At 52.2% G+C, this 19,098-nt stretch overlaps 1 protein-coding gene across 2 annotated transcripts in view; it reads left to right on the forward strand.

Moving 5' to 3' along the window:
- The window catches only part of PLEKHH1 (pleckstrin homology domain containing, family H (with MyTH4 domain) member 1), a 44,302-nt gene that overhangs the window by 5,815 nt on the left and 19,389 nt on the right, over nucleotides 1–19,098 (forward strand). The window contains exons 2-9 of one of the 2 annotated variants that reach the window (XM_014549138.1): nucleotides 8,231–8,293; nucleotides 9,202–9,351; nucleotides 12,295–12,378; nucleotides 13,514–13,579; nucleotides 14,358–14,439; nucleotides 14,650–15,386; nucleotides 18,319–18,397; nucleotides 18,986–19,077. In XM_014549138.1, coding sequence (XP_014404624.1) covers nucleotides 8,231–8,293; nucleotides 9,202–9,351; nucleotides 12,295–12,378; nucleotides 13,514–13,579; nucleotides 14,358–14,439; nucleotides 14,650–15,386; nucleotides 18,319–18,397; nucleotides 18,986–19,077 — 1,353 coding nt within the window. The remainder of the gene's footprint in view (nucleotides 1–8,230; nucleotides 8,294–9,201; nucleotides 9,352–12,294; nucleotides 12,379–13,513; nucleotides 13,580–14,357; nucleotides 14,440–14,649; nucleotides 15,387–18,318; nucleotides 18,398–18,985; nucleotides 19,078–19,098) is intronic. The other variant, XM_014549139.1, reaches the window with a different exon arrangement.

Genomic DNA, 19,098 nt, shown 5'->3' on the forward strand with positions numbered 1-19,098 from the left:
CCTCCCTCCCCTACTCCCCAGGGGCCTTACGCACATTTTTCATAAATACCGACTTTCTCCACAGCTCCTTGGGTCTGGGTAGGTTGAACTTTCATATCAGCCTCTTTTTCTCTTCCTGGCTGTTTTTGATCATCATGTAACTATAATGCCTTCCCATAAAAATGCTGGGGGCTCAGAGTGTGACTTGGGTAAAGAAAGGGGAAGCATGCAGACACAGGGCAGAAGAGACTGGGGTTGTGAGATGGGAGAGGGGAGAAAGATACCTTGAGTAGGGATCATGGGCTTGGGAGACGTAAGGAAGGAAGAGGGCTGAGACTTAAGGAAGAGGTGTTGAACCTCTTGGCAGGAATTCTTTCTTTCTTTTTAAAATTTATTTCAGAGGGAAAGGGGGGAGAGAGAGAGAGAGAGAGAGAGGAACATCAATGATGAGAGAGAATCATTGATCAGCTGCCTCCTGCACGTCCCCTACTGGGGATCGAGCCCGCAACCCAGGCATGAGCCCTTGACTGGAATCAAACCCAGGACCCTTCAGTCCGCAGGCCAATGCTCTATCCACTGAGCCAAACTGGTTAGGGCTTGGCAGTAATTCTTAAGGCCATAAATACTATGTTGCTTAGTGTCCGGTCTGTGCCCGTCACCTACAGTCATCCCCAAACCAATAGGACAGGTTCAACAGTTCCCTAGAGATTTTCCACGCTACATCAAGGTACATTTCAAATCCCAGGAAGAGATGATTGAGTTTACCCGGGGAGTTCTGCTGAGGCTGAACCCAGGTCCTGTGTGTCACTCCTCCCAGAAATTGCTTGTCAATCATCATCAATACCTACCTGCACCTGCTGAGCCAGGTCAACGGGTTCCTCCGGCCAGCCCTCTCACTAGTCTGCCCCTCCACCCCTCCACACAGCTTACTCACCTGTGTGGACAAGAAGCAGAGCCTGGATGACTGGTGGCCGCTCACTCCCTGCTGGCTGTCCTGCAGGGCTAGCCAAGCCTGGGTTCTCCCAGGGGACACGCCCTGCCTGGGATCAGATGGCGCCCATTGGCTGCTAAGGCTTGGAAACATGCCCTTCCTCCTTCCCCACACAGCCTACTCGTACCTGACTTCCTCTTGCAGAACTGCCATTCCACACATGGGATATCTGTGCTAAAAATAAATGTTTTTAAAGAAAAAATGTCAAGGCTACCAGATAATCCCTCACCCAAGGGTGAGAGGAGAGGAAGGGTGAGAGAGGAGACAGTAGTAAACTTTGTTTCTGCTATTATACCTCTCAGGGTCTGGTGTGCTGCTGTCATGAACACCCAGGCTGCCAGGGCCACCCCTCTGGAGCCAGATGAATCGGGGGTTCTCTTTCCATCCAGGACAGGAATCAAGGAAATGGCTAATGTCTAAGTTTCGCATCTGCGCTGCTCCCCGGGGGGCATTGCCCCAGCCCTCTTCCCTGTGTGCTGAAGAAGTCACAGAGGAGCGTCAGACCCATTTAAAACTGGGAGACCGTCCTAAGAGATGGGTATTGAACGTCCCTTGGACTTCTTTTATTTATACTAAACCTGTGCCTCCGTCATCCCATCAGAAAACTGGGAATGTATCATCCACAAAAGGGTTTTGTAGGAAGTATCACGATGGGCATGGCCGTCAGTATTAGAACTGCTAGAGGTTTTACATTTTTTACTTATTTACTCCCTCTCTGCTGCCAAAGGGGATTTGAGTGGGTTTATTAAAAAGAAGAAATAAGTAATAAGATAATTTTCATAGTATATTTTTAACGGGAGCAGCTTTCCCCATGTCCTGTTCCAGTGGGACCGTGTGTACTTCCTGTTCTCTAGAATCACTTACTAATTTCGTCAACCAAGATTTGGAAATACAGCCATTCAGCTTTATATTTACACATCAACAATTTGTAATTCGGGGCTTTTTAAAAAATGTATAAATGGTTCAGTTTCCTTAAACAAAAGAACAATGAACATTGCTCCTCCCCCCTCAGACTGTGGATTACACAGAATCAGAGATTCAGTTCAGGCACCCACTTCGCAGTGTATGGCGAGAACACGGGGCCAGTAAAACAAACATCCTCCACTACCTCAGAATTTGTGGAAGGGCCAGGTCCTAGGAAAGGGGAGTACCGGGACGGTGAGGACCGGTGGGAAATGTGTTGAAGTCTGCAGAAAGCCGTCTCAGCCAGCCTTAGCAGCTCTCTGTGCTGACAAACCTGATTGGCTTGGGGAGCAGGTGCCTTCTAGGATGTTTATTCACTGTGTGTGAGCGTGCGTGTGTGCGCGTGTGCGTGTGAGCATGTGCGTGTGAGCATGTGCGTGTGCGTGTGTATGTGTGTGTGTTGGTGTGGAGAGAGTAAGTTTTTATTGTTTTCCTTGCCCCTCATTATTTGTAAGCTCCACAGTAAATAGTATTTCTCGGGAACCACAGCATCGATAGAGCTCTGTACTCCTGGGAAGCCATTCCAGAAGCCAGTGCTGAAGGGGCTCGGCCCGGGGATGCATCCCCAAAGGAATCAGTTCGCTTTGCTTTGCATTCTGTGGCCAGTTGTGTGTTTTTCAGGATGTGGTCTGTGGACCACCTGCATCAGCATTACCGGGATTTTCTTTTCAGGCACATTCCTGGGCCTGTCCTCAGACTTCCTAAATAATAACCTCTGTGGGCACAGCCCAGGAATCTGCCTGTAACAGCCCACGTGCATCTTTCCACCCGTGAAAATCTGAGATCTACCGTCACGGACTCCTGCCAGGAGTTCTTGGCTCAGGCCACTGCCCAGGGCCCCGTTCTGCTGTCCTCCTAGGGCAGTGATGGCGAACCTATGACACGCGTGTCAGAGGTGACACGCGAACTCATTTTTTTGGTTGATTTTTCTTTGTTAAATGGTATTTAAATATATAAAATAAATATCAAAAATATAAATCTTTGTTTTACTATGGTTGCAAATATCAAAAAATTTCTACATGTGACACGGCACCAGAGTTAAGTTAGGGTTTTTCAAAATGCTGACACGCCGAGCTCAAAAGGTTCGCATCACTGCCCTAGTGGATGCCTCGAGCACCATGTGCCTAGAGGAGGTTCTGGGGGGCAGCAGTGGGACCTACAGACAAGACTTCGAGCCCTTTCTCTCCTTCCTCGTCTATAGTAAGATATCAGGGCAGCCCCACAGTTGTGTATCTCTATATATAAAAGCCTAAGTGACTGTTCAACTGGTCGCTATGACGCACACTGACCACCAAGGGGCAGATGCTCAATGCAGGAGCTGCCCCCTGGTGATCAGTGCACTCCCACAGCGGGAGCGCTGCTCAGCTGACCAAGGGCCACAGCTGTGGGGGCACAAGCCCCTCCTGCGGAGACCGTGGTGGAGCGGCAGTGGCAGGCTCAGCGGGGCTGGGATGAGCGGGAGTGGCGTGGTGCCAAGCCGGGCTCGGGCTCCTCCCTGGCCACCTGCCACTTCACGCACTACTACATCCCTGGGGGGGAGGGGGGGGAGACCCACGCCAAGGGACCCCACCAGTGCACGAATCCATGCACTGGGCCTCTAGTTTTATATATTTGGGAATAAGCATAACTACTTAAAAAATAAAGTTGAAAACCATTATCTTTGATTAAAGCAGATTTAAGAGCTAAAACTGGGGTTTGCAAACTCAAATGCTTGCAGGTATCTTAGATAAGTGACACGGTAGGTTCCGGGGAGGATTCCAGGGAACGTGCTGTAGCTAGAGGAGGGAGTGGTTATTACCACAAGAAAGTATAACCCTAGTGCAGCGGTTCTCAACCTGTGGGTCGCGACCCCTTTGGCATTCGAACGACCCTTTCACAGGGGTTGCCTAAGACCATCCTGCATATCAGATATTTACATTACGATTCATAACAGTAGCAACATTACAGTTATGAAGTAGCAACAAAAATAATTTTATGGTTGGGTCACAACATGAGGAACTGTATTTAAAGGGCCAGAAGGTTGAGAACCACTGCCCTAGTTTGTCCAGACCTCCTGAAAACTCCCTGAAGCTGAAGCCGTGCCTTGTTTGTGGAATGCGGCTCTTCCTGGGACACGTGAGAGGCACAGTGGCTGACGGTACAGTAGACTCTGGAGCCAGTCCTCCTGGGTTTGAATCCTGGCTCCGTCTCTTAGCTGTGTGGCCTTAGGCAAGTTACCTAAATGCTGTAGTCAGTTTCCTTATCTGTACAACAGGGATAATAGGACCTGTCTCCTCGGATCGGGATGAAAGCTAAACAAGTTAATACACGGAAAGCACGTAAGCCAGTGCCAGACACATGGAAGTGGCCTGACTTTTCTATATCTGTGTCGGCTGGATGCCCACAGTATTGTTGGTCTTACAAGACACTCTGTAGGCTGATGGTTGGCAACCTCTGGCTTAAAGCCATTCTTTCTGTAAATGGATCAATGGATCCTAACTAGGATAGTCATATAAGTTATCTAAACCAGGACACTTTTGAGAGAGGAAGGAGGCCCTATTACTAATGATTCCAGATGAACAGCCTGTCCCAGCCAAACTGTGCTTGGTCCTAAGTGCCATCTTTGTATATGAAAAACCAGCAAGTAGCTTCTCTCTGTGTCCTGCTGGGTAAGTGCCAGGTTGTACACGTGAGTTTATAGGAGGCGTCCTGTGCAATCTTCAACAGCAACAACCCTGGGGGGGGGGGGGGGCTCTTTTTTACTAGTGGGGAAACTGAGGCACGGAGAGGCTAAGGGACTTGTCTAAAGCCACTCCATGGCAGAGCCAGTCGGGTTCCGGAGCCTTCGTGCGTACCTGTACCGTTTTCTCCAGTGGGTGCAAGGCAGTGGTAAGGACATCGAACCTCCTTTCAAAGGGAAGCTAAGACCCAGGATGGCATGGTTCTTGGCTCAGGCCACTGCTCAGCACTGGGCTGTGCCGGGAGCGCAGGGCAGCACTGGTGCTCCCGCCGCCGCGGGGCTGGTATTTCACAGCATCGCCGAGTGTTACGAGGAGCCGTGGACACGGGGATTAAGTTCCAGGCCGGTGCCAAGTGCATTTCATCAGGTCCCTGCAGCCAGTTCCCAGGCAGCTCGTGAGTCTCATGTGCGCGTCGCAGCTGGTGAAAGTGGATCCTGCCTAAGAGTCAGCCGCCTAAACCCGACACCTCCGTGGCTGGCAGGTCACCCCAGGCCCACAGACTAAAGGACAGCTGAGGACACGGTCCTAAGGAACCCTGAGAGGAGAAACGGGACTCATGAGGGGTGGCCCACCCACTGCAGCGTCGCAGAGCTCCAGGTGTGGCCCTGTGACAGGTGCAAAGAAGAATGATCTGCCCTCGTGAAAGGGGTTGGTGCTGGCATTGAGGGAAGGTACTCCGGCGTGGACACTCGGAGGGCTGTTTCAACGGCAGTGGGGAAAATGTGTTTTCATAAAAAAATGGAGGGAAATGTGTTAAACATTCTCGTCAGACGGGGACAGCAGGGTTTTGGTCATAGTTGGAGTGCGGTGATGGATACATAGATGGTTCTTAGACTCTTTTTAAAACGTTTTGGATGTTCAAAAGGTCTTCCACATTCAGAAACTAGTTTTAGAGGAAAAAGAATATACGCCAGCATGAAGGTGGATACAAAATGCTTTGAGTCTCAAGTGTCCTTGCTGAGAAGATAAGAGTAGCTGGGAGGATCCGCAGCCATGAGGGCCCGTGGCAGCCGGCCCAGGGCTGGGAGGAGCCCTTCCTTTCTGTCTGCTTTGGTGATAGCACACTTTAAAGCGCTATTAAATCTTGATAAATCTTCAGGGGAAAAATGCTCACTATGTTGTCAATAATGGAGTGATGGCTGGCTCTGACCAGTGTCCTTGGCCACTCTTGACCCAAATGGAAAGGTCTAGCTGGGAAGTAGGACTCAGTCCGTTCTATTCTTCACTCTCCCTTGGTTCTCCATTTGTAAAATAGGAAGACGAGTTTTCCATCCAATGAAGTGAGGACATATCAAACAGCAGAAGGTCACACATATGAATGCCCACTCCCTATGGAAAACCTATGTCTTCTGAGCTGCAGAGCAGATGTTAGATCTAAATGGTCCAGCTGACGGGTCAGTCTAGGAGACTTGTCAATACAAAGCCTTTCACATACAAAGCCTTCCCATTCAGTATGTCATTGTATTCTGAAATGCTCCTGGTCATTGCATTATTTAGAATTGTTTCTGATGAGGGCAGACTCCAGCTCTGGCTGGCTTAAGCCAGCAGGGACTGTATGAGGAGGATCTGGGACAGCTCACAGAACTGAAGGAACTACCTAGTGATCACAATGTGGTGAAGTTGGTGTATGTTCTCAGATGCAGTCCCCTGGCTCTTGTCTCTTGTCTCTGGTCTCTCCATCCCAGGTTTCAGATTCCTGGGAGAGAGAACCTGATTGGCCCGGTCAGATCTGGTGTCAGAGTGGGGAGGGTTATTCGGTACCAGCCTGGTCACTATGGGCCACCACTGTGTGTCAACCACCCCCACCAAGTAGAATTCTCTTTGTGTCGGGCAGCCACCCTGAAACCATCATGTTGTTCCGTGCTGTGCTGTTATCTTCCTTGTAGCTGCAAGCATATGTTTGAAGGTCAGGGGACTCCTGTAAGACAGGCCCAAGGACTGTTTGGTTTTAGAAAGATCATCTGGCTCTGATGTTTGTGTCTGGCCAGAGCTAACCCACCAAATCAGGTTTGAATTGAGAGGTTTAATCATGATTATTAAACCCAGGAGAGGAAGGAAGAGGTGTAGGTAGGCATCCATGGCCTGAGCACATGAATACCTGTCATAGGTGGTCCTGTCCATTGGGAGCCCGAGGAGCATTTTGCTTTAAATCTTGAGTTTTACTTGGGAACATCAGATCCTTTCCAAAGGGAATGTGCACTGAAAACATCTGTGTCTCCCCCATCCCCAAAAAGAGGGGAAAAATGGATGAGGCAGGGCTGCCCTGAGGAAAGAGGTGCCCCGGGTTCTTAAGTGTGAGCTACTTTGAGGTGACTTTCCGCGCCTCCTCTTTCATCCTTTAATCAGGGAGAGAAAGCAGAATTTCAGCCGAGAAGGTGAGAGATTGGGAAAGAAAAGGGATCGCTCAGTTCACGGGTGAATATCAAGTCATGGTCCAGGCCAAAAGGAGAAGGTTGAGTAGCTGGAGCAAAGGCCATATCTACAGAGATGGGTGGGCGAGTGCTGGGCTAGAGCTTGGAATGCAGGGCCTGCCCGGCCGCAGGGCGGACGAGGCTGGGATATGGTGCCTCTGATGTATGTTTAATGAATATGTGTTGCTCTGGGGCAGGGCAGGGCCGTTGACGGAGTAGGGTTAGGGTTAGGGCGTGGGACTAGGCCTTGGCATGTGGCGTGGCGTTTGACGGGAGAATGGGGTGTGACTCAGCTCTGCTTCTGCAGGGCCTTTGTGTGATGGTGTGTGGTTTGGGCAGCGCACAGCCGAGCCCTGACCAGGGGCAAGGTGGGAGCTGAAATCCAGCCACACCCCACTCGCCAGCCTGTGAACTGGCAAAGCTGCAGAGATGCCATGAGGGTCGGGCTGCTGAGCAGCTCCTGAGACTCAACTGGTCCCCGACAGGCATCTGTGTAGAAGGACATTGGTCTCTGTGCGTGGGCCAGCTGGCTTAAGATTCCAGAATTACCAGCTTCCTCAGGCCTGAATGACATGCCTCTACTGATAGCAAGATAGAATTTTTAAAATGTGTCATGAGCCCCTCTATTTCTTGAAGATTCAAGAAACCCAACAGGATGATATCTATGAATGCCATTACAGTCAGGGTGGGAAGTCTTTGTCCCCAGTCAGTGAGCTGTTCCGAGGTGGGAAGGAACATTCTCACTGATGACATGATGGCAGCTCCATGCCAGGCACATGGGTGAGCAGCGGCAGGGCACTGTCTGCGACCCAGGGTTGAGGGAGGGAGGCCTCAGGGAGAGGAGACCGGAGGAGGACTGAGACTGGGGTGGGGGTGCCTCCAGAAGAGTGACGACCCTACTGCTGACGCTCCCTGGGAACCTTCCACAAGGAAGGGGAAGAAGGCTTTTACTCCCCCGGCGGGAGGACAGCACCATGGGCTCTTCCCCTCCCATGAATTCAGGGTATGAAAGCCAAGTGTTACCCAGACACCCTTGAGCCCACTTGAGATGGGCGGTTCCAGCCTGGCCTTGGGGAGTGTCTGCACAATTCACTTGTGTTGCCCTGATGTCATGTGCACAGTAGGGACACCTCACCTACATGTCCTCTTTGTCTCCGGTTGAGCAGATGCAGGAGCTGGAGCAGAGGCTGCAGGAGGCCGAGCAGAGAGCAGAGAACGCGGAGACCCAGGTAACAGGGGGAGGGGATTGAGAAGAGTGTGCAGGGGAGGTGACCATTGGCCTTTCCTGCCCCTTCCCACGAACTCTCGTGGACCTACTCATCACACTGATGAGCTTACAGGGACAAGGAAAACCAGCAGTCATGCGTCAGAACTGCTAACAGACAAAGGTGCATGGAGCTTTCTGTGGGGGCGAATGAGTCTTTGGTTAATGTCAGTGCAGGGAGTGGGTGAGTGGACTAGTCCATATAGACGAGGTTTTATGCTGAGATAACAAGTTAAGTCTGACATCTCAGCGGTTTATCACATTTAGTTCTCACTCATGGTACCTCTCCAGGGAGGGTGCGCCAGGGATTCTGCTCCACACAGGGACTCAGGGATCCAGGCTAACGGAGCTCCCCATCCTCTAGCTGGGCCATCTGGAACATGCAGCCTCCTTGGTTGCCATGGCAAGGAAAGGGAGCTGGGTGCTTGTGCACCAGCTCTTAAATAGCTTGAGCCCAGAAATACGTGTCCTTCTTCTCAGGCCCACTGACTGGACAGAATTCCATGCCCCTCTCACTAGAGGGGCCGGAAATATCGGGAAGCCATGGACATGCAGTGAGCAGCAAATGTCTGCCACCGTGAGGCGGGAGCAGTTCCTCTCCAGGGCTATCTGTCCTGCCCGGCTCATCCCCACCTGGGCTCCAGAATTAGGGGACCCAACACCCACCTGTTTCTCCCTGTCATTCCCCCCCCCCTTTTTTTTTTTGCCCAGATGAGGCTTAATAAATGGTCATTGAATTAATTGTCCCCACTGCTCTGGGTAAGGGCTCTGCCTGGGAGTCACGGGCTGGGGTATCAAGAAGTGTCCCTTCCCATGTTAGTGGCCATGTCATACAACACATCCCAACCCTATGAGATGCTTGGTCCTTTTCAGGTGAGTGTGATGGAAGAGAAGGTGAAACTCTCCAATCTGAAGAATGTGGGCTCCGCAGGCAGCCTGCACCGGAAGTACCAAGAATTACTGAAAGCTGTGCAGGGCAAAGATGAGCGCATCAGCCAGCTGGAGGCACAGCTGGAGAAGCAGGTAAGGGCACCAGGCCAGCCGAGCGGAGCACCAGTGCCCTCTGCAGCACCTGTGCCCGTTGGCCCCGGCTTCTTGAGCAGAGCCTCTCTGCTCGGCCCTCCCGCAGTGGGGAGTTCACTCCCTCTTGAGCCTGTTCTCTCGTGTGGCGATTTCATTACTGGGAGGTTCACTAGGAGCCAGGCAGGGGATTCAGTGGGAAAAGGACCTTGGAGGCAGACTGATCTGGGTTTCAGTCCCACCTCTGGCTCCTGCTGCTCTCGAGCTGTGGGCAGGTCACCCAAGTCGCTGCTTCTCATTTTGCACATCAATAATATAGGGGCTGTCATACGTCAGAGGGCTGTCAGGAGAGTGAAGGAGTGATGTGTGCGTTGTATCAGGCTGGAGGTTGGTATTTGGTAAGGAGAGCTGTTTCTTCCCCTCCCCGGTATGTGCCCTGCCAGCATGAGGGACATAACCCTTGGCCGGAGGATCGGAGCAGCAGAGCTGGCCCAGCAGCCTTGGTTGGCCAGAGTTTCTCAGTGGCCCTGAGCCCATACATGGCTGCTGCTGCTGCTGCTGCTGAAAAGCGGCCTCCTGTCCTGAGCCCAGGAGAGGCCACTGCCCTGCATCCCAGCTACAATCGCACCTTCGCTCCGGAGAGGACGCCTGGAACATCCCCCACCAGCTCCCCCTGCCCAGCCTCCTCCCCTTCACAGTCTCATTAACTTCATCCTAATTCTGTCCCTTCCCCCCGCCTTTGGCCTTACCTACCAACTTTTCCGGGTGCCCAAGCTCCATCCTTTTCAACAAATGACCCCACAGCGTGGCCAGATGACTTTTAATTTTCCACATGTGCCCTCTCCATAAAGGTCCCGGCTAATCCTGGCAGTACCTTCCCACCGTCATGGGCAAAGGCACAGTCATTCGCCAGCATTCGCCGACATTTCCTTTGTGGATGTGGCTTTGTAATCTGTGGGGCACCAGGTGTTCCTGGAAAATCACGGAAAATAGAATTCTGACACGTGGAATCTAATCAGTCCCCATGGATTTCAGAGATTCCTTCTCTTGAGTGGTTCATAGAAGTGGCAGATCGGGCGATTGTTGGGCAACAGATTCCTGCTGGAGCTTAGGTCAGAAAAAAAAAATCGTTTTCCAGCAATAATAGGTCAAGATCAGACTAGAAAGAATGCTGCTCTGTAAGTCAATAGACCTGGTTTTAGGTCCAGCTGTGCCAGGAATGGACCGGGGCAAGGCATTTCACCCCTCGGGCCTCCGTGTCAAAGTACGTCAGGGGTCGGTCCGCAGACTTTTTCCATAAAGGGCCAGATAGCAAATATGATTGGCTTGTGGGCCACATGATCTCTGTTGCAACTACTCAACTCTGCTGTGGTAGCGTGAAAGCCGCCCTTGGCCACGTATAAGTGAATGGGCATAGCTGGGTTTCAGTACACTTCATTTCCAAAAATAGGCAGGCAAAGGGGGTCCAGGAGGGGTGATGGGGACAAGCAGAAGGCTGGGTTTGGCCTGTGGGCCAGTTTGCAAGCCCCTAACCCAGATGACCTTAATGTAAGGTCCTTCCAGCTCTGCAATTGTGAGTCGAGTGGGACATTTCCATATTCCCATCTCATTTGCGCAGACGCCCTTGTTTGGAGCTTATGTCCAGCATACATTTATGAGGTAGTTTTTCCCTAGAAGTGTAACCGAAGTCGTTACTGCCGGTCTCTAAGCTACTCCAGAACATCCCGCATCTCCATGCATTTAAGTCAGGGCACTTGTGCTCGCTGTAGAACTGGTTGAGTACCTGGGCCTCGGGCACCGTGCTGGGCCCTTGTGACTTCATGCCACAGTGCTCCGGGAGGGAGCTGGGCCATCCCCGGCCTGGAGGTGACATGCAGGCCGGAGGGTCGGGTGCCCACAGCAGATGAGCCTCCGAGGCAGAATCAAAGCCCCCAAGCCTGCCTTTCCTTCCAGCCTGGGCTGCTGTGCTTTTGAGACAAACCTCGCTTTTCTGTCACCTTATGTGCTCTCTTGATTATTTTGAGGGAATGGTGGTTCTCATGTGCTAATTCGGCTTTATTTTCTGTTTTTAACCGCAAAGATAATACATGAGTCTAGTAAAAAATGCAGAAAGCCCAGAAGAGGATAAAATGACATTTTTCCTCTGTCCCCAATCCTTCCTTCCTACTCCTCCCTGTTAGCCGCTGTTCATTGTGAACGTGTCTTGTGTAGCAAAGCACAGCATCCTGTCTTCATGTTTATTTCTCCCTTATTTGTGGAAATTTGGTGATTTTCAGTGTTGCGTTTTTTGCCTTTGGTGCTTTATCAATTTGCAGCGGACGATTCCTGAGCAGGGGTTTTATTAGTTCAGTAGTATGTACATTTAAAACGTTGACAGATATTCTCAAATTGCTCCCAAAAAGACTTAGCTGGTTCATGTCAGAAGGGTTGTTTTCCAACATTTTTGATAATTTGGGACAATATTAAACTTTTAAATTGTGTTAGTTTGATAGAGGAAAATGATGTCTCACTTTTTTCAGATTTCTTAAAATTATGATGGAGACTGAACAGCTTTTTCATAGTTTTGTTGCCTCCTTTTTCTGTTGATTTCCTGTTCATATCCTTTGGGTTGTTTATTCCAAATTAGACCTTTGTATGTGTTGCAAATCATCCTCCAGTTGGTCTTTTGATTTTGTCTGAGGGATTCTTTTCGTTTTTTGGCCAGATAGTAATTTATCGTGATGGTATAGATTTATTAGCCTTTTCCTTCATGACTTTTTGGGATTTCTCTATGCTTAGGAAGGCTTTTCCCACTTTAAGAATATTAAACATATTCATAAGTGAATTTATTTTTTCTATTAGGGCACCCTGTACAGTCGCCTGATATTTCTTCTCAGGGTTTCCCGCTTTGAATTATTCACTAAAACAGTGACTTGTCATTAACTGAAGGTCCTCTCTTTCTTGTAGAAGCAGATGAGAGCTGAGGAAGCAAAGATTGTTCAAGAAAAAGCTGCAAAGATCAAGGAATGGGTGACCCTAAAGTTAGCAGAGGTGAGCCACACACTCTTCCACAGAGCCTGGAATGGACATGAATTGCCCGCGCCCCTCAGCCTTTTTCTGCCTCCTGTGTGAGGGGCCTTGACCGATCTTCATTTTGTTAACCATTTGCCCTTCATTCAGCCTAAATGCTGAGACCCTCCACTCACTTTCCCCTTCCTCTGTGCGGCTGGTTCCCAGAGCTCCCGAGTCGCTTTGTGCTGTAAGTTTGGGGGAAAGGAATGAGCCTCACTTCTGTAGAGTCACATCAGTTCCCACTGAGGAGCACATGCGGTCCTTACCGTCCGCTCTCTCCACTTTCTCCTCTGTCCTCTCCATTCCGTTTAATGTTTAAAAATACACATAAGTTATACCATTGCAGCTGGGTTTCCAGTGTAAATTGTAGTGGCATTAAGTACTTTCACAACCATCTCCACAGTCTGTTTCCAAAACGTTTCAGCGCCCCAAATAGAAACTCAGTACCCATTCAACACTAGCTCCATTCTCTCTTCCCTCCGCCTCCCAGCCCCTGACAGCCCTGGTTCTACTTTCCACAAATGCCATCATCTTCGTAGTTCACCACTTGCTATAGCTTTGTTTAGGAAACTCGGGACTAGAAGCTACAGTGCTACTAACAGAACAAACAAACAACAAACAGAAACAATAAAAAACCTCTTTCTAAACACAAGGAAAAGGAATTAAGGTTTGGAAAAGGATGGAAGTTCATTTGTTCCCCTCTGTCCTGACACATGTGGCCACACCTGTAGGGGGTCATCTGTCCCCTTCTGTGGACATCTCAGGTCGTCTGCTAGCCTGCAAGTTCTTGGGGTCAGAGCTGATGATTGCACAGTCCTGACCTCTTGCTGAAAGGTATGCTGGATTTCATTTAAAAGAAATGCATCCTTAGCCATTTGGCTCAGTGGATAGAGCGTTGGCCTGGGGATCGAAGAGTCCCTGGTTCGATTCCGTTCAAGGGCACAAACTCAGTGGCAGGCTCCTCCCTGGCCCAGGCCCTGGTCAGGGCTCATGCAGGAGGCAACCAGTGGATGTGTTTCTCGCACATCGATATTTCCTTCTCACTTCCACTCTCTAAAATCAATGGAAAAATATCCTAGGGTGAGAATTAAAAAAAAAATTTTTTTTTTTTAAGAAATGCAGCAACCACGAAGATGGATCTCATAGACATCGTGTTGTTCAAAAGAAGCCTGACACAGAAGTACATGCTGTATAATTCCATTTGTATAAAGTTCAAAAACGGGTACAACAAAATCCATATGGCCTTAGCTGTTTGGCTCAGTGGGATAGAGCTTCGGCCTGCAGACTGAAGGGCCCTGGTCAAGGGCACGTGCCTCGGTTGCAGGCTCGATCAGTCCCTGGCCCTGGTTGGGGCACGTGCGGGAGGTGACCAATCTGTGTGTGTCTCTCACATTGATGTTTCTCTCTCTGTCTCTCCTCCTCCCTTCTACTCTCTCTAAAAATCAGTGGAAAAATACTCTCGGATGCAGATTAACAACATTTTTAAGAATCAATATGTGTAAGGATTCATACTTAGATGGTAAAACCCAGAAAGCAAGGCAGTGAGTCTCTTAAACTTAGAAGAATGGTTGTCTCTGGGGAGGGAGGGATGTGTGATTAGAAAAGTCAAGCCCAGGGTTGTTGGAAGGCTGGAAAATTCCTTAACCTGGATGGTGGTCACATGCGTGTTCGTTTCAGCATCATTTATGCTGTTCATTGACGTGCTATGCAGTTTTCTGTGTATGTGTGTTTCACAATTTTAAAAAGCTTAAAAATGAAACTAGAAAGAAAAGGGCAGGGATTGCCAAATGGAATTCTATCCCAAACGAGACTGCTTAGCCCAGAGGAAGGGAGGAGCTCAGGGCAGCACTGTTCTTTTTCGAAGATTTGATCTTTAAAAAGGATTTTAAGCTTATTTTGAATGATATGTCTAAGCTGTAAGCTGAGTATTCTAAACCTTCTGTTTTCCTTGTGCCCAGCTTGAGATGGAGAACCAGCACTTGAAAAGCTGTAATCAGCGCCTGGTGGAGCAGGTGGCAGCCCTTCAAGAAGCCCTAGAAGGTAAGTGGGCCAGTGTGTGTGTGTGTGCGCACTCGTGCCTGCCTCTGTATGCGTGTTTGTATGTTAGGGTGTGTGCCAGTGTGTGTGTGTGCACCAGGGTATAAGTGTGTGCCTGTGTGTGTGTGTGTGCACGGTGTGTGTGTGAGTATGTCGGGGTGTGGGGCTGAATTAAGATAGCTCTTGACATGCCTTCTTTTGCCCCAACGATAGCTCTTCAGATGGCGCTTTCAGAGAATCTGCTGGTGGCCCCTCAGGAAATCCCAGAGCAGGATTCTGTCCCTGCGGGGCCAGGAGCCCAGCTGATGGGGCAGGACAGTGGTGCTCAGGCCCAGGATGCTCTGAAGGTCGCTCTGCCGAGCGAGGACCCTGTCCCTGAAGTGAGAAGCGCCATGGAGGAGTTCGGTTCCATCATGGTCCGTCCCGGGGGACCATCAGAGGCCAAGACCCTTCCATCTCGTCTGGGAAGAGAGGGCTCTCCTGGCCAGCTGTGTGTGCAGACTTGCACCCCCGGACATGCTTTGTCTTCCTGGGATGAGGGCCTGGCCACTGCTCAGGGAGGGTCACTCCCTGGGACAAAGACTTCTGCCAGGGAAGGTGGCCCCGGCTGCAGCCTGACCCTCCCGAAGGTGCGGGCTCCCAGCGCCCCCTTCGACAGTGTCCAGCTGGCCAGGCGGCACCACAGCCAGCCCCCGGTGGGCCCTGAGCGCTCCAACCACGTGGGGAGCGTGGAGATTGGGACCCTCGCCGCCCTCCCCCACTCCGGCCTTCCCAAGGTGGCGGCCCCCCCTGAGCTCGAGGAGGAACCAGAGAAGATGGAGATGGAGGAGCCACCCCCAGCCGGGAGGAAGGAGGAAAGAGAGAGCCAGAAGGTCTCCACAGCTGAGCTGGTGGAAGTGGATTTGGGAGGCAAACCCCCCACACCCCCCTTGCACCGGTTTCCATCCTGGGTAAGAGGCCACCTGGGGGCTGGGCGGGGCTGATGATGTGACCAGTGTCCTCAAGCACAGCCACACACTGAGCAGGGAGGGGGCGGTCCTCCTCGTGGTGCCTCCAGGAGCAGGGTCCACGGGGCCTGCCCAGAGCTCCCAGCCAGCCAGGGGCAGAGCCGGGATTTGGAGTGACTGGGCGGAGGCCAGCTCCCGTGTCCGAAGCAAGCGCCCGCCGTGTGCCACTCGCCACGTTGGTGCTGGGTGGGGCTGTGTGCACGTCGTCTTGTTTGGCCTCTGACTCTTAGAGGTGGTGCAGCGTGGGCGCTAAGGGCAGGGCTGCCAACATCCATCACTCGGGTTGAATCGCTACCTCTGTGACCAGGGCAAGTGACTAACCCTCTGTGCCTCGGTTTCCCTGTATGTAAAATGGGGATAACGGTACCTGCTTTATCGGGTTAATAGTAATAAGCACTTGCAGTAGTGGGTCATGGGAAGTGGCACGTAAGTGCTGGCCGTTGTTATTTCTGAGCCCCGGCTTCCTTCCTTGTACCACAGGGTAAAACTCTGTGCTGTCCAGGGGAACGGCTTCAGAATCAGCGCTCTGGGTGGGGAGACCGATGAGGCGAGACCGCCACGCGCTAGTCTTTGTAGAGCTGGGCGATGGGTCCGTGAAGTCGTACTTGATTCTGTTCTCTCCACTTTCGTGTCTCAAGTTTTCCATGAAATGGAAAGGGGGTGGGGATGGACCTTGTTGAGGTTGCACAAGTCCGTGGTGAGGGTGAGATGAGATCACGGATGTCGAAAGCTGAGCACAGAGCCCGCCACAGGCCAGGACTCCTTGCCTGTCTGTGAAGGAGTTAGATGCTGTTTTTCTTCACAGATGGGGGAACTGCTCTCCCTGCAGACTGAGTTAGGTGCCCAAGGTCACGTAGTAGTTAGTGAGGGCCAGGCTTTAAGTAAGACACGAGGGGCAGTGAGGGTGTTCCAGGAAGGGCCCTGGAGTGGGGCAGATAAATTGGCACCAAGTAGTAAGATTAGGCACAAAAAGGTGCTTCCTCCCAGTGGTGGTGGGCAGGCCCCCGGAGCCCGGCTCTGGCCTCCAGCTTCCTGCCTCTTGGGGCACATCGGAGAGAAGCTGTCAGCCTCTCCCTCAGGGTCTGACCCTGGATGCTGCTGTGATGTGAGGCAGCACCGCAGGGGACGTCTGTCAGGCTCCTGGCAGCACAGGGAATTGTGTGCCCCCCCCCCCCCATCACTGCCTGGGAGGCCCACCTCTTAGCAGCACCTTCCAGGGTCTCCTTTTGAAATGCTGTTAGTTGGGGCCTCATCCCCCAAGGCTTACGGGCTGCGTGCTTAGCAGTGATTGTCACAGGGGGACCTGGATGACTGACACACCTGCTGGGGGGAGGCTAGGAGGTCCACAGGCCAAGGATTGCGGAGCTGTCCCTGAAGCCCCAGGTCCTGGCAGGGCCACAGGAAGGGTAAGGCAGGGAAGCAGCAGGTGGACCGGGAGCAAAGGGGCAGGTGGGACAAGGTGGAGAGGCTTTGAAACGGGGGGAAGGGCCAGGCCAGGCTGGAATGCCATCAGAACCATCCTCCTCTTGGTCACTGTGGTCTTGTAAATACAAATGCTCTTGGAGCCCTAAAGCCCAGGTGGGCAGCGAGGGAGCACTCAGCAAGGGACCAGCAGGGGGGCTTAGCTCCACCCCGGCCCTGAGACAGGCTCTCTCCCATTGGCTTAGGAAGCCACAGTGGCCAGGGAGCCCAGCCTTTCTTCTCAGGTGAGACCAACTGGGCAGTGACCATGTTGGGGGAGGGGGGGGCGGGAACCAAGACTGAGAATTACAAGGCCATCCCATCCGAGGGAGTTGGATAATCTTATTTGCCTATTTAGGGTTTGCAGAGCCCTTTTTCTGTGGACCTCCAAAATAACCTTCGTTAGACATGAGACGACCTTCTGTGAAAGACTCCTATTTGTTCAGTGATAGTTGCCTAAATCCCTAAATCATGGTGAACCTGAATTCCTCAAGCTTCGCTTTTTCATCGTCCGCCACTACTGAGAGTAATCATCTTGATGCCTAATTTTACCACTTGGTCCCAATTTATCTGCTGCACCCCAGTGCCCCTGCTGGGGCACCCTCACTGCCTCACACGTCTTCCCTTCCCTTCCCACGCCCTTATATGGGGATATCATCCCAGTCATGCGTCAACCCCTACTGCCCTGCCCCCTGAGCTGACCTTCTCTGGTCCTTGTGACCCACCAGTCACCTGAGGGGGCCTTTGTTGTCTGTTTATCTTGAGTGGAGAAAAGAGATATGCAGAAGGAGGTGGGGCCATCCAGGGGAGAGGCTAGAGTGGAGGGTGGGCATTCCCCATCCACACTCTTGTGCGCCTTGTACGTGGGGTTTTCAGTTGAGTGAGGTACACAGGCTTTGTGGGTGGGCCCAAAGCCTAGCCATGATGTGACATTATTACTGTAGAGGAAATATGTGTCCCAGCTTCCAAACTGACTTACAAAAGGTCATGCCCTCACCTGGGGGCTGACTTCCTCGTGGTCAGCACCCCACTTCTGGGGGTGAGAGCCTGAGACCCAAGAGCTGTGAAATGGGTCAGGCCACGGACCCCTCCCCTCAGAGTCTCCTCCCCGCCCCCCCCCCCAAGGGAGGGGTCAGAGAGGTGAGAAGCTGTTGGGCACTGGTTATAGTCCAGGTGTTAGATGTTCACATTAATAACTTAATTGGATTCTCACACAGCCTGAGTGTATTACCCCCATTTCAGAGCTGAGGCCCAGAAATGACGTAACTCGCCCCATTCTCCCGCCTGTGAGCAGCCGAGCCTGGGTGTGGACGCAGGTCTGGCTGCCTGCAAAGCCATGCTCTTCTCCACACCCAGGAGGGGCTGGGGTGGGCGTAGCCGTGGGCTCTGAGCCTCCTGGGCCCTCTCATTCCAGGAGAGCCGCATCTATGCCGTGGCCACGTCAGGCATGTGTCTCTCGGACGTACCTCCCCGAAGTAGTGCCACCTGCTTCAGTGAGTGCCAAGTGGGGTGCCCGTGGTGGGCAGGGTGGGCGTGCGGGGAAGAGAGGCTTCTGGGCAACACCCAAGGCTCTGGTCACCTGGCACCCCATTTCCACTTCCCCCCACCCCCCAACAGGTGAGTTTCAGGTGAAATCACACAGCCAGGGCTGCCTTGGAGAGAAAAGGAAAGGGCAGATTCAGCCCATTACCTGCTGGGTGGGCGTGGCCTTGAACAGTGTTGTAGCCAATCAGAGAGCTGGAGGGGACTTTAGAGGAGGGGGTCCCCCACCCCAGCCTCCTACCTGCACTGCAGTGAAGGCTGTGGGTGGAAGGAGCCCTAGTACCTTGATTTATGTGAGCCCCTGAGAGAGGCCCATCCCACCACTGTCCCCCGAGTCCCGGGCCAGCCACGGAGTCCCCACAGGCTGTGAGCGGCCCGTAGCGCGTGACTGGAACTCACCTTGGCTAGAGTGGGACTGAAGGCCGTGGCCCCTGTCCTGAGATCTGTTCCTCCTCCTCCCTCTGCCGTCCCCACACCCTGTCCTGGGCCAGGGCACTGGGCACTGGAGGTCATCTCGTCCCTCTTCCCCGCCCCTCCAGGTTCGAGGCCTCCCTCCATTTCGTCCCCTGGGCCTTTCTCGGGCCTTGTCTACAAGAACTGCACGGTGCCTGTCTACACAGTCCTGAAGGGGGTAAGAAGCTGCTCTCCGAGG

Source organism: Myotis brandtii, unplaced genomic scaffold, assembly GCF_000412655.1.
Source record: "Myotis brandtii unplaced genomic scaffold, ASM41265v1 scaffold536, whole genome shotgun sequence".
NCBI classification, from domain to species: domain Eukaryota; kingdom Metazoa; phylum Chordata; class Mammalia; order Chiroptera; family Vespertilionidae; genus Myotis; species Myotis brandtii.